The 14,016-nt window shown below is 39.3% G+C and overlaps 1 protein-coding gene across 1 annotated transcript; it reads right to left on the bottom strand.

The window, feature by feature from the left end:
- Positions 1-2,326: 2,326 nt before the first annotated feature.
- Positions 2,327-5,592, bottom strand: cldn15a (claudin 15a). The gene is made up of 5 exons (XM_012867655.3): positions 5,182-5,592; positions 4,740-4,904; positions 4,409-4,490; positions 4,222-4,329; positions 2,327-2,879 (listed from the first exon to the last, which is right to left on the bottom strand). Exons 1-5 carry the CDS (start codon positions 5,396-5,398, stop codon positions 2,783-2,785), a joined length of 669 nt encoding a protein of 222 aa, XP_012723109.2. The 5' UTR covers positions 5,399-5,592; the 3' UTR covers positions 2,327-2,782.
- Positions 5,593-14,016: the final 8,424 nt, after the last annotated feature.

Raw genomic sequence — 14,016 nt, 5'->3', positions numbered from 1 at the left:
TTGTATAGCGTTATATCAAGTCCGACGACCCCAAAGCGCTTTACACTACAGTCATTCATTCACACCCTGACGATGGTGAGCTATGTTAGTAGCCACAGCCGCCAGATAAAGAGAGAAACAATAAAAAGTACTTTATTGGTCCCACAATTGGGAAATTATTGGTCTGCAGCAGCATGACATACAGAAGTACTGTACAATACAAAATGTAAATGTCTATACAATAAAATTATGTCATCAAAAATGTATATATGTTATATGTTACATTATATTTGTGCACACGGAGCAGTGATGATGAACATAAATCAGCAACAGAGAGAAAGAAAGTGATTGTTCGGGGTGACGGCACGTGGCACAAAGGATTTCCTGTATCGTGTGTTCGACCGCGGTGCTGTTAGGGAAGCTCTGCTGCCTTTCTATTGTGTGGTGGAGAGGGGGGGGGGTCCAGATTGACCATGATGGATAACAGTTTCTGCAGTATCATCCCCTCCACCACAGTCTGAAATGACTCCAGCCTAAGAGCAATCACAGAGCCAGCCCTCTTGACGATCTTATTCAGTCTGTGGGCTCCTCTGGCTGTCATGTTCTCAACCAGAGAATGTGGATTTCTATTGGCCGTCGCTTATTTTGATACATTTTTGGGAAAGATGCTAAAACTTTCATACGCAAAGAATTTGGTTGTATATTATTGTGGTTTTGATGTATCTGAGTCACATAACCACATTTCCATTAGTGTGGAAAAGACCTTAAGGGTAGAAGTTAGCCTAAGCCTCAGTGACCTGAATACATTCTGCTCTGCCTATTTTTTTTGGTTTTATTGTTTTATTTTCTGTTATCTTTGTCCATCTTCGTGTTTCCTATAATTCTTCCAGTGTAAGACCTCATTGTTTTCCACCCAGTTTTGTTCTTTGTCTTCTGGATGTGTGCCCACGCCCAGCTTCTGGAGAAGTTTGTTTGTTTTTGAACGAACTTCCCAATCTCTGGAATGCCTGAAAAGATTTTGTCCCCAACACCGACTTTGACTTTTCTTTCCACGCAACTCTTTCTTTAAATCCGCGTCGCTGCTCTGTTTAGAAATGTTACATATAAGCTAAACATTTGTCACTCTCACTTCCTCCTTCCCACAGTCGAGAACTGAAAATAAGGCGACGCACATTAGAAATGTAAATACGTTCACATTTATGAACAAAAGACGGAGGATTGCATAGAGAAAGAAACTGCCTTGAGGTCAGAGAAAGGGATGTTAAAGAGATTTCTGAATACATTTACTTTTACTTTTTAGATGTATCAAATTAAGTCTATTACAGTGATTTTTAATGTAGGAGCAGAGTAGTGATTTCAGATTTACCCAGGACATTCAGATCAACCTGAACAATGTTATAAATGAGGAATAATTATAACTTACAAAAAGGTTTTTATTTTCTTTTTTGCGACATTTTAAAAGTTTGCTCTAAAATTCGCGTGGCAATTGGATGGAAACATGGCTACTTTAGACTAACATCGCTGCAAAGTGAAAAATGAATTTGGGAAGCAGTCACCAAATTGCAGTATTTATAAACAAATACCTTTTCAACTGCTTGTGGATTTTGTCACCTTCAAGGACAAAATCAGGGCGCCTGGGTTGACAACATTCAGAAAGGGTACAAAGACATCGCTGATGGTGGAAACCTCACACCAGACCTCCTGCAGCTTGGGCCCCGAGTCTCTCCGTTCTTACTCCAAGGACCTATATGTCAAATTTAAAAAGAAAAAAATGACATAAATCTGAAAAAGAAAACTTTGAACCAGCAATCCTTGGTTAGACACTTTGGAAGTGGCTTAACAGAAGTTTTGTGACAGCTGACTTTTTGTCATATGACTTTTTCCTTCCACTGAACTTTCTGTTCATACTGCATGTTTATACAAAGCACTTTGAGAAGGACCAGCTTCTTTAGAAATGAAAATTGGTGGCTTACCCTGCTTGTGGAGGGTGTCGGTCTCTGTGTCCTGGAAAACCGTCTAGTCAGGAGCCATCCCATGATTTTATAGATCATAACATAATACTCTATTTAAAATAAATCCTCTTTTATTGATTGTAGTAGAGTTTTTAAAATAAATGTTCAAAAGGATAATTAAAATAGATTAAATCGTTGGTGATCAAATTAATACATATCTACAGACCTATTTGAATGGAATCAACTACATATTTATTACTCACAATACTAACTTTCTTATGTCTGTGGAAATATTTTTGTTAAAAAATTACTATTTTGTGATTACAGAAATATAAAGTACAACAGAAATAATCAATCATACACTTTTTATTTTGCGTAGCAGTAAAAAACATTACAGTTGAAACAAAAAGTAATCTGTTCCCCGTCTTCTCTCTTGAGGGTACTTTACAAAACTGTACAAAAACAACACAAATAAAATCTTGATCTTCTCTCTTTTGACCTGTCCTTATTATAGAAGATCAGAGTGAGATTTGGCGTTTCCGTCTTTATGTTGATTGACGTTGATTTCATCAGTGAAATGTGAACAGAACTACTGAAAGGACACTGTCTGTGGTGGCACAGTGAAAAGTAGAATAGCTTTGTACAGTGTTTACAGTATCAATCAGATCAACGGTGAGGACATTTATACAGGAAACTCCTCAGAGATTGGAACTATATACATTACAGAGATGCTCAGTTGCTTCCCACCATCAGCGCGTCCACGGCCACGGACAAAAACGGCAGCGAAAACAAAGAAGGATTTATTTACATGAATAAAAACTGAGGTGGTAAAAAACAAAAAAAATTCCAGCTCAGACGTAAGCGTTTCGTCCATAAGTGCTGGCTGCGGCGCTTCTGCTGGGTGCAGCTCCAGAGTACGCCGTTCCCCTGCTTTGATAAGCCAACGGGCTGCAAGACAAACACAGATGATGGGTGAATTTAATGCACTGTAAGTCTTCAGAGCAGCACATTTACACACATAGTTGTATCAAAGGCTTTTTTTTTTCAGTTTGTTACTGTATGCATCAACTTGTTGGTAAAAAAAAAAGTTGGTCGTCTTTGGTTCTGGGGAATAAAGGTCATCAAAAACATGAACGGTTTTGTTGTTAATTTAGAAGAGAATAATCCGAAACAACAAGCTTCGCATGTCAGACACATGGCTTCACATTTAGCTGTAGAATATTTTAGTTCATCAGCGACTCAATGACGGCACGATGTCCCGTATCATCACCCTTCCACCACTGTGCTTTAGCTGGTGTACGGCTGTGGGTTCATGTGCTTTGTTTGCTGTTTGTTGGGTCTGTGCATTAGAGTCAAACTTCTTGACCTGCATTCAAAAGCAACTCTCCCAACCCAAGTTTCTTCCTAGAGACAATAAACCTTCTTCTGGCCCTCTTCTTTCGCTGTTGTTTACTTTAGCAACAGCTTTGCAGTAGCTCAACTTGATCGCTGCTGACTCTTGAATTCTCTTTCAAACTTTTTGTTTGTTTTGTTTGCACTAGATGGCGCTAAACTCTAACAATTTAAACTCTAACCCGCTGAAACCACTAGTTTTCTTCTAGCCCGGGGTGTAAGCAACCTAGAGCGCCAGAGCTACTTGGGTCGCCTTAGGCACCCCCCACAGAGGCTCTTTTTAAAAAGTCTAATGTAAAGACTTTTGTAATTTTTTATGTAAAAAAATTAATGTAAAGGCTATAGTAAATTTTTTAATGTAAAGTTTTTTAATGTAAAGGCTATAGTAAATGTTCTGACTGATTTATATCTATATTTGTGTAGAATTTCCTCATCAGAATGAAAGTAATGGTCAAAAGATAGAGATAACATTTTTGGTTTAGTCCTTTCTTGACACTCTGTGATTTATGTCTATACCGGCTACTTATTTTCCAATAATATGCAAAGGTCAAAAAAAGTTTTTTCTCCCCAAAATAATATATATATATATATATATATATATATATATATATATATCGGGTCACCTTGTTGTGTTTGTTAAAACTTTGCTTCAACACGCCAAGGAGAGCCACTTTAGGAGAATACACACTGTTTTGTCTGGTACGCAGCCATTCAGAACATGCTTCTCTGTAAGTAGCGTATTAAAGAAGGCACATTTTGAGAAATTGCAGTTAATCAACAACGCCTCTTGTCACCGGCCTGGTCAAACTGTAACCGTATCTTCAGCAGACGCCATTTTTTTTTCCAGCTATCTGCATTAAAAACACAATAATAAACACAATATGGAACTGGAACTCACTATTTCTCCTCCCTGCCTATTTGGCAGGAGCACGTGAGGCAGACTCCCCCGGCGATGGCGAGCACGGCCGAGCACCAGCCGATGTAAAGTCCTTCTCCTATTTCGTACCTGAGACAGGGAGGCAGGCGGTCAGACCACACCGCCCTCAGCTATGCAACCTTTAAACGCCTCCGCTGCGGCGCCTCACCTGATCCCCGGGTAGTAGGGGTCAAAGAAGTCCTGGGTGATGTTGAAGGCGTACCATGACACGGAGACCATGGTGCAAAGACCTTTTGACAGCAATAAAAAAAGTTAGGGAGCTGACAGACCATTAAAAGCTGGCTCTTTAAGTAAACCAGTGAAAACTTTATGAAGGAATGATTTAAATGTGCAATAAAACTTGACCTTGATTTACTATCCTTTTAGAGAAGTTCCTTTATCTCCACTTTTTTTTTTTATTATAGAGCAGTGCATCAGCAAGTCATAATTACCAGCAGATTCCCTGACGGACATTCCTGAACACATTATATTTCGTTTACCTTGCAGGATAAAGAGCACCCCAGCGGTGCCTGCAATCCTCCCTTTGAGAATGTAGTTTTCTCCCCCGGCTTTTGAGCACTGGATTCCTATCAGGGCCCCCACCAGGCCAAAGCTGCCCAACACCACGGATGCAATCATCAGGGCACGCGAAGCCTGGATGTAGCCTGGAGGAATAAACCAGAAAAAAAGAGAAGAAAGTTAGTCCTGGTGTCACCTGTGGCTGCGGAGGAAAGTTTTAAATTCTCCTCAGACCTATAAAATCTTCTTATCGTTTAACCTCCACTTCTCATTACATAAAACTTTTTTTATGGATTCTTCACAATAAAGTCTTTGATGATGTTAGTAAATATATATATATATATATATATATATATATATATATATATATATATATATATATATATATATATATTATTTAGAGGATTTTGTTGTTCTGCGCACCACTCAAAGCAAGCAGCGACGGGAACTCCCTGCAGTTGTGGACCCCAGTTGAATCCGTGGCGCAGGACATCCACAGGTTTTCGTAGATGGTGGAGGTTGTGATGACGTTGCCGTCCACGGTGGACGACTTCCAGTAGCGGTTGGGCAGCGCGACCCCAACCATCACCCATCCGACGAACCCTAGGATCAAAGCCACCACCTCCACGATTGGATCCATGACAGCTCCTTCACTCCAACTCTCAGATGTAGAAAAAAACAAAACAAAAACGAGAAAGATAGAGCACCCCCCGGTCCAAGTCTGTTGCTTTGGCTTTTGATATTTTTATTGGAAAAATCAGCTCTGAAATAGAAACCCTCCTTTGAGTGGACGACAGCCTGTGTGAGATGTGTCTGGATCTTGAGATATGTATAATCATTTATGACTGGCTGTTTCTCCTCCCCCTACCCTCTTTCTTCCTCTTCCTCTCTCTCTCTCTCTCTCTTGCTCTCTCACACACACACACACACACACACACACACACACACACACACACACACACACACACACACACACACACACACACACACACACACACACACACACTCCTTTTTTGTATTTTACACCCCTGAAACTGAACAGGTGTTTATCGGCTCGCTCTCAAGGTCCAGCGGTTATCAGTCGTCCTTAATGGGTTTTTTTTGTGTGTGTGTGTGTGTGTGCGCCTTTAATGTGTTTATTTATCACATTTATAGACATGTTTTTTTCTGTTGAACAAATTTTATTTATTTTTTTAGCTTTCATACAGGCAGGTTATCTCATGGTCATAGAAAATCCTGCGTTGATTTTTTAATTACGTGGTCAGAATAATGAACCACTTCCGCTGGGAGTCTGATTGTTTCGTGCAAAATGGGTGAAGAAGAAGAGATCATCGGCAAAATGTTATTCCTCTGAAGGTTTCTCTTTTAATGCTGCAGCCCATCTGTTGTATCCTCACGTGTATCAGCACCAATTACACGATGAGGTGTGGTTAGAAGAAGCTTCTAGGCTTGTTTTATTGTTTCCATTTCAATATCTGAAGGCCACGGGACAAGAGGACATGTCGGACGAGTGTCACGCCTAGCGTTTTGGAACAATGTCAACAAGCTAAGTGGAATAATCTGACGGCTCAACATGCGGCCGTGCGGAGACAAAAGTTCACAGTTATCCAGTTTATCTCGTAGGTTCTCTGTTTGTTGGACCTCATTAATAACTCTGAGGGCCTCTGGGTCAGCGGCAACAAATCCCCTGGATGCTTTGAGTTGACCCAGGTGATAGTATTAATGATAAATGTTAACCTGTATTTGAGCTGTCAAGCGTGTTGACGGGGGGGGGAACAAACCCATTTGTTTAAAGGTCGAGAATAAGGTTTCCAAAAATAGGCCGACAATAAACCCGAGCTGTGCTGCTTCTCGGCCGCGTTTCAGGAAAGAAAAGTTTGTTTTTCTGGAAATCTCAGCATGTCAGAGGTCACAAATGTGATCGCTTGAAACAGATAAGGAAAGCCAAACAATGGACGTTTCTTAAAAACGTGTGATAATTACACGACTTTGAGACTCATTTGTGCTCAGATAATACTCAGAACAAAAGGTTGTGGGAATTCAAAAACTCAATACAAATGGAAAAGATAAAACAGACCCACAAAGAACAGATTACAGATATAACACAGAGAGCCATGAGCGTGCGGGGTTCTGAAATGACTTCCCCTCAAACGTCTCTTGCTGTTTCTGTTCACAATAATTCAGATTTTAGTCCATATCTTCAGCCTTGAATCCACCTGGAGCCATTGTTTACAGGCCAATCAGTGTGGATTTGGTTTCTAAGATCCAGCAAAGCGGACCGACCTTCAGAAAAGCGCAGGTTAAAAAAAAAAAAGGAGGAGAAAAAGCTGGAAAGATTTTGTGGACTGGTTCTTCAAATTAAAATCTAGTGGCGAAAACTCCTTAAAAAGCAAAAACAAAGCAACACACATTTACAATACTCTCCAGCTACAACCTAAACGTGAGTTTTCACAATGTTTCACTAAATCAAAAGTTTAAAACTAAAGTTAATTAAAATAAATCCAAATTATTAGAAGAAAAGAGAAGACAAGGCAACATATCTTTATTCATAAAGTTTGAGATGTTAATTTTTTTTGTACACCACACAAGCTAATGTGTTTTGTCACTTTTACGATACTGTACTTTCCACCATTTGGTTTTCTGTCTCATAAATCTTGCACACTGACAAACACGTGTTGGTACAATGAAGTATATCACTGTAGGATTTCGCAAAAATATGTGTTTTTCTTTTGCGTTGAGTGTGTTTGCGTTGATTCACAAAAGACCCAAAAATCAGGTTGATCTGCAGGTGTTAGCAGTGTTTTGAAATGAGGATGACATTTATTGATAAGGCTATGCAAAGAGATGTGAAAATGTGATTTTCACATAAATCCACTGACTGGTAGTGTGCTGGCAGAAACTTCCCTCACCTTTGTGCGATAACAGGAGTCTTTTACGATGCTGTGGAAGATATTTGCCTCACTCTTCCTTGCAGAATTGCTTTAATTCTGGAACATTGGAGGCTTTTTGCGTATAAATGTCATTTATAAGATAATGGCACAGCATTTAAAAGGATTTTAGTTCAAACCTTGACCACGCCACTCCAAAATCTTATGTAACATTTCTATTTTTCTTTTATTTTTGTCTATTATTATGACTCTATGGTGCATTGGAGTAGTGCATGCAACCCATGTTTGAAAGCCTCCGTCCCTGATTCTGCTTCCCAGGTTTGAGTCCTAGCCTGTGGAGCTTTGCCGCATGTCTTCCCCTTGTCTCTGAAGCCAATTTTTGGTCAGGGTGCAGTCAAATAAAGGCCACTAGTTACAAAAGAAAATAATATTTTTTATATATATATATATATATATATATATATATATATATATATATATATATATATATATATATATATATATATATATATAGCATTAAAAATATATTTACATTGCGTAAAGCTCAGTGCAGTTAGCCCTTCATATGACACAGCACCAACAAAGTAGCTCTCAGTTTCAAAAAGGTTGGCGATCCCTGGTTTAAAGCGGTGTGATGTCTGTTTTAAATTATTATTATTATTTTTTTTTGTTGTTGATATTTTAGCCTACTTCGTGTTGTCGGACAAGTTCTATCTAGGTCGTTCTTGGTTCGAAAGGTCCAGCAGTAATAAGGTCTGAGTATCACATGTAAAACTTGACAAAACGGGGCTAATTTAGGTTTTAGTTGTAAGAAAGGCAGCGTGTATTCTGCTTTATTAGTGTCATAGATGTTAATTTTCCTTTCTTTTTTGATTTTTATTTTTTAACACATGACAGAGCCTTTTGGTCAAGTTTGGGTTCCTATTGAAACATGTTACTGCCTTTAAATTTACATAACATGTATTTTCCATATAGTGAAGGTTTAAGCTCGCTGTGCTAATTAAACTTGTATTCAATTTAGAAGAAGAACAATAAATCAAATGCCAAAAAATGTACATCAATTTTAGTCCCATATCACTTATCAATAGAGGTTTTCAAAAAGAAGATTTGAGATTAAGGTTCACCTTCTAACAGGACAAAAAACCTGAGCTATATTTATCTTTAAAAATATTAGATTGTCCCTTCTAATTTTTAGCTAAAGTTGTTAAGATCCATTGAGGAATGTCCAAAGAGCCACAGGTTGCAGAACCTTGGCATAGTCAAAGTCCAGACCTTAATCACATTAATTATCTGTCGCAAGACCGGAACATTAATGTGACCACATCCTTTTCCTTCCTCCTTACAACTGTGCTCTAGTTAGTGTTTTTCCATTGCAATAAAACCCAGTTATTAATACACTGATGTTTTGGTTGTAATGTGGCAAAAAGAATAAAAGATGAAGGGGGTGAATACTTTTGCAGGGCTCTGTGTAAAGCAGTTTCTGAGAACAAATGTAAAGTTTTCGTTTAGCATGAAAACAGCAAGTAAATAACACTTTGGAATGTTATTGCGGAGAATATTAGTGGTATAAATAATACTGAATTACTCATAGCTGTGCCATAAATCAAACCTGGAAATGTTATCCTCATGTTCAAACCAAACAAATAAAACAACCTCACCCATGTCACCGACACCTGAGTCGCTATGAAAAATGGATCCTGCCCCGCCATAAACGTCCCATTTTTATGACCAAACTGTTTGCGAAGCTCGTTTTACAGATCATCGACTGCATGACCGGCTGCTCATAGGTCTCTATACATCTGGGAGTGAAATTTCGCTGAGGCTTTGCCTTTGAAAACAAAACTTTATGTGTTTTATGAAGTGGTACTTGGAAAGGCCGTAACTTCTTTCATTAACTTTCCAGGAATAGGCCGTTAAAAGGGACATAGGGTGAGCCATGTGATGATGAGGCACATCATGGAAGAGTGCACAGATAAATGTTTGAACGGAGTCCGCTCGTTTAGAGCTGGGGGAAAGCCAGATATGGTTTAGGACAAAAAAAAAGAGCTTTTTAGGCTCAAATAGAAGCAGCCTGTTTAATAACTGCAATGGAAACTTCTATTCCAAAAAATAGCAAAACATTAACGATATTCCACAGCAATAAGAAGAAATTAAATCAAAAGTAGTCAGTGAGAGTTGACCCAACCCACCGTTCTGGGTTTGTTGCTGATTTAATCTGTTCATAACATGTCAACTCTTTGAACAAAAAGAAAAAACACATCATTGATTTTATATCCTCTCCACCAATCAGATTCAAGCAACATTCAAAACGCAACAACAAGTGATAGGCCGTTGCCAGGCAACTGTCAAAGCTTGACCGGCCACTCCCAGCGAGTCTCTGTACAAACATCCTGTGCATTTCAGCCGCTGAACTCCAGACTCACTTTTTAACGTCGTCCTTGACCCCAATTGTTGAGAAATATGTTTCATTCAATCAATATCAGATCATAGTTGACTCAGGGCAGCTCCAACCTACTGAGAGAAATCTCCCAAAACGTTTTCATTTTGGTTATGGAGCATTTAAGGACGCTGAGTCCTGAACCTGCCGGATGTACAAGTTGGACAGAGCAGCTGGTTTCACACGAGAAGAGCTTGATAAATGAAGGCTCTGCCTCACTGGGAACCGCAAATAACCCCGAGGTCTGTTGGGAAAAAATGGATCTGTTAGCTGTTTGAGCCAGATTTTAGCTTGGTCACTAAAAGAGCTTCTTCTCATATGTATGTTTAAATGGAGCTATGGAGCTGTTAGCTCCACAGCTATATACGTATAGCTGTTATATATATATATATATATATATATATATATATATAAAGCATACTTTTAATTAACCCCGCATTTTTTTTATTCAAAATTGTTGCTTTAATAGTCTGGTGTTATATTGTTATCTTACGTATCATGTTTTCATTAGCTGTAAGCATAAAATAATCCTAACTTAGAAAAATAAAGTCTAAATAAAGTGTGGAATTAATCTATATGTTGTGTTTCACTTGGTGAACTGAGTTATTGGAATAAATTAACAAATCAAACATTTTATTTAACATTCTAATTGGTTAAATGGGTTTGTATATATGACATTATACATTTCTAATATATGATCAGATTTGGTTGGGGTTGGGTCAAATTTAGAAATATAATAGTGTTTAACATAAACACTTGTGCCATGATTACTGGCACTCCTAACAATGGCAATAAAATAAAGGCACCTGAAGCACAGTAATTCATACTTTAATGAGTTCACCTATGAACCGTTTCACTGGTTAAATGTGGTGTGACCATTTCTCTGAGCCACTCTTTAAAATAGGATGGACACAGCATTTGAGAAAGCCAGATGTTTGCTTTTCGTAAGTAAGGAAATAGCTACAAGAAAAGAGCAACTTGCTGAAACGCGCTCATTGCTACAGCCAGGGCAATGATTTAAAAAGCTTCAAACATCTGGGACAGAGACGAACAAGTGGAGGAGGAAGTTGATCTCGTCACTGCAGACGGTGAGGGGGGTGTTGATGATGTAAGACAAAATTCAATAACTGCTGCAAAGAGTGGCATTTTGGGGACACCAACTCATAATGAGAATTAATTTTACAAGGATTGTTATACATCTTCATTTAGAGAGCCAATAATTGTGGATGGTGCTGTTTGTCAGAATTACTAAGCATAGATTTACTAAATGAAATGCATGTTTTTTTATGTTTAAATTAAAAAAATACAAATTCAAGAAGATACATTGCCAGACTTTGACAAAGCAGCTGTCTCAGGTTGCTGAAATGCTGAACTGCTGTTAAGACCTTGCTCTTATTGTTGAAAACTAACTTTAAGCATCTATTTAGTACTGATGCTCAGTTAAATCCAAGATCCAAGTGAAAAGAAGTTGTTCTAGTTGCATTAGTTTAAAAGCAAAATCAATTGATTTGATTAACACCAAACAAACATGGATTTTATTGAACGAAGAATACGATTTCTATGGAAAATGAAGAAAAGTACGTTGTTTGCACCCCAATAAAAACAAAACTTTTCTTTGGTCCATTATTCTCATTCTGTTGTGGAGTTTTTATGCAAATATTGAACCAAACCACATTAAGAAAAACAGCTATGTCTGTTTCTATTCAGAGTTATATTATAAAAACTCGCTCAGTTCTACATAATGTTTGATCAAAGTTGTTGAGAGCCGTCGTGGAGATCCCAGAGAGCCGCAGGTTGCAGACCCCAGCAGCTAATCCTCTTCTGCCTCATACTTAAGATTGTTGAGGACAAAAACCTGAGAAATGTTTGTGTTTATATACGAGCTAAGGTGATGTAAAAATCTATTGTAATTAAAGTATTTACATGGAAGTTGTTATCTGTAAGTGGCTAAAACCAGAACGCTGTGTAAGTGAAGCGAAAGACAATGCTTTGAGGGTTTGTCCCCTTGTTGCAGGGCGAAAAATGCTCCATTTATCTGACTCTGCTGCCACTGATTGATTACTCAGAGATCAATCACGAGGCAAAAGTCCCTCATGATAGTTTCAGCCCAATTAAAAATGGAGGCGGGTTACTGATGGGAGTATTTAACCCCCACACTGAGAGATGGGTATGAAACAGACACACGCTCCACGAGTCCTTGTCTATGGAGTTCCATCAGCGCCAAAAACATGGTGCATAGCTTATATGCCGGTGTCCATGTTACGTGTATACCTTGGGTGATTATGTTAGGTGTATGTGTCCAGCTCGGTGGGTTTATCAAACGTGTCTCAATCTCCAGGAAGATTCAAGTTGCCGGCTTGATTTTACAACAGGAAAGCTTACAGAGGCTATCAGCTGTACGCGGCGTTATCAGCTTCACGAGGCGTTAATCATTGAGCCGTCTGACGACACCGAAACTCAGCGGGGACCGATCAGAGGAAACCTTCTCTTCGGGGGCGAAGATGTCGCTTTAGGAGACAGAAACGCACACACACACACACACACACACACACACACACACACACACACACACACACACACACACACACACACACACACACACGTGTGTGTGTGAGAGCAACCCTGGGAAGCTGAGACTGAACATGAGCTTAATGTCAAACCAACCCTTCACACATGCTGCCAAAAACACATTTTACCCTTAATGATTGATCAAAGCAGGCCCTAATTCAGATCAGCCCCAGCGAGTTTGAGTTACAGCAGGGCCAATGTTCATCGAGCGGCCGCTGGCTGTGACGCCGGGCTGCAGGATATTAATGTGTAATCACCGTGTAGAAGCGCAATACAGCCGGGAACATTGTGTGTATGCCACCATCACGCTGTAATTAAGGTTATTGTGTAATCCAGTACAACACCACTTTATCGTTTGTCGCTGAACATGACCGCTGGCACCGACACAATGGGGCAGTAAATTTGGATTTCTGTCCATTTTATGTCCGGTTAATGTGTAAAATTTCTTTATGCGCCTCCATACGCCCCCCCCCCCCCCCCCCCCCCCCCTTCCTGTTTAGGGGACTTAGCGGAGAGGCACAACAGAGCAAAACTAGAAGGGGAAGCAAAAGTTTACAAGAATGCATTTTTCCAGAAAACATCAATGTTTTTATGAAGTGCTTTCTGATGCATTCGGTTCTGTGGCCCAATTTTTATATCTTTGTAAAATCTTTAGAATTTTTTAGAAAAAGTTTTTTTGTTTTTCATACATGCATATTATGTTACTTTTTGGTGCAAAGTCTTTTTTTTATTTATTTCCCTTCAATGTCCCTGTAGAGGCTTTGAAATGAATAGCTGTTTAAATGGGATCAAATTACTGGTGTTCAGTGTAGGTTGCTTTATGCCATTGTTAATATTTTCTCTGGTTGTTGAGTGTTTTGTTGCAAATTATGACCCGTGATGAGCCGGTGACCCGACCAGGGCGTACCTCTCCTCTCCTCTGACCCGTTAACTGCTGCAGACGAACTCCTACAGTGTTTTGCTTGAACCGAGCATCTCTGAGCAAACACCGGAACGACGATACGCAGTCATCTCAGATTCACTGTAAAGTGTGCATGGACCGTGGTGCAATTCTTACGTAGAATTAAACACGATCAAATTCCCAGGTTAAAAAAAGCAGAAAAGTAAGACATAGCCTTACAGCTGCTAAAACATTATCACAGATACATGGATATGTGGGACATTTATAGCATGGCTGTTTGTGTTGTTCACAAACAACTAATTGGAAACAGGCACATTGCTGTTGTTTTATTAAAGAGAAGAAAAGGTTAACGGCTTTCTGCCAGCTGACCATCAGGGTGCAGCTACAGGGCAGAGTTGCCCTGTAGCTGCACCCTGGCTCTGGCTTCATGGATCAGGGCAGGTAGCTGCCCTGATCCATGAAGC

Source organism: Fundulus heteroclitus, chromosome 14 (genome assembly GCF_011125445.2).
Source record: "Fundulus heteroclitus isolate FHET01 chromosome 14, MU-UCD_Fhet_4.1, whole genome shotgun sequence".
NCBI classification, from domain to species: Eukaryota; Metazoa; Chordata; class Actinopteri; order Cyprinodontiformes; family Fundulidae; genus Fundulus; species Fundulus heteroclitus.
This window is presented reverse-complemented; position numbering and strand designations above follow the sequence as displayed.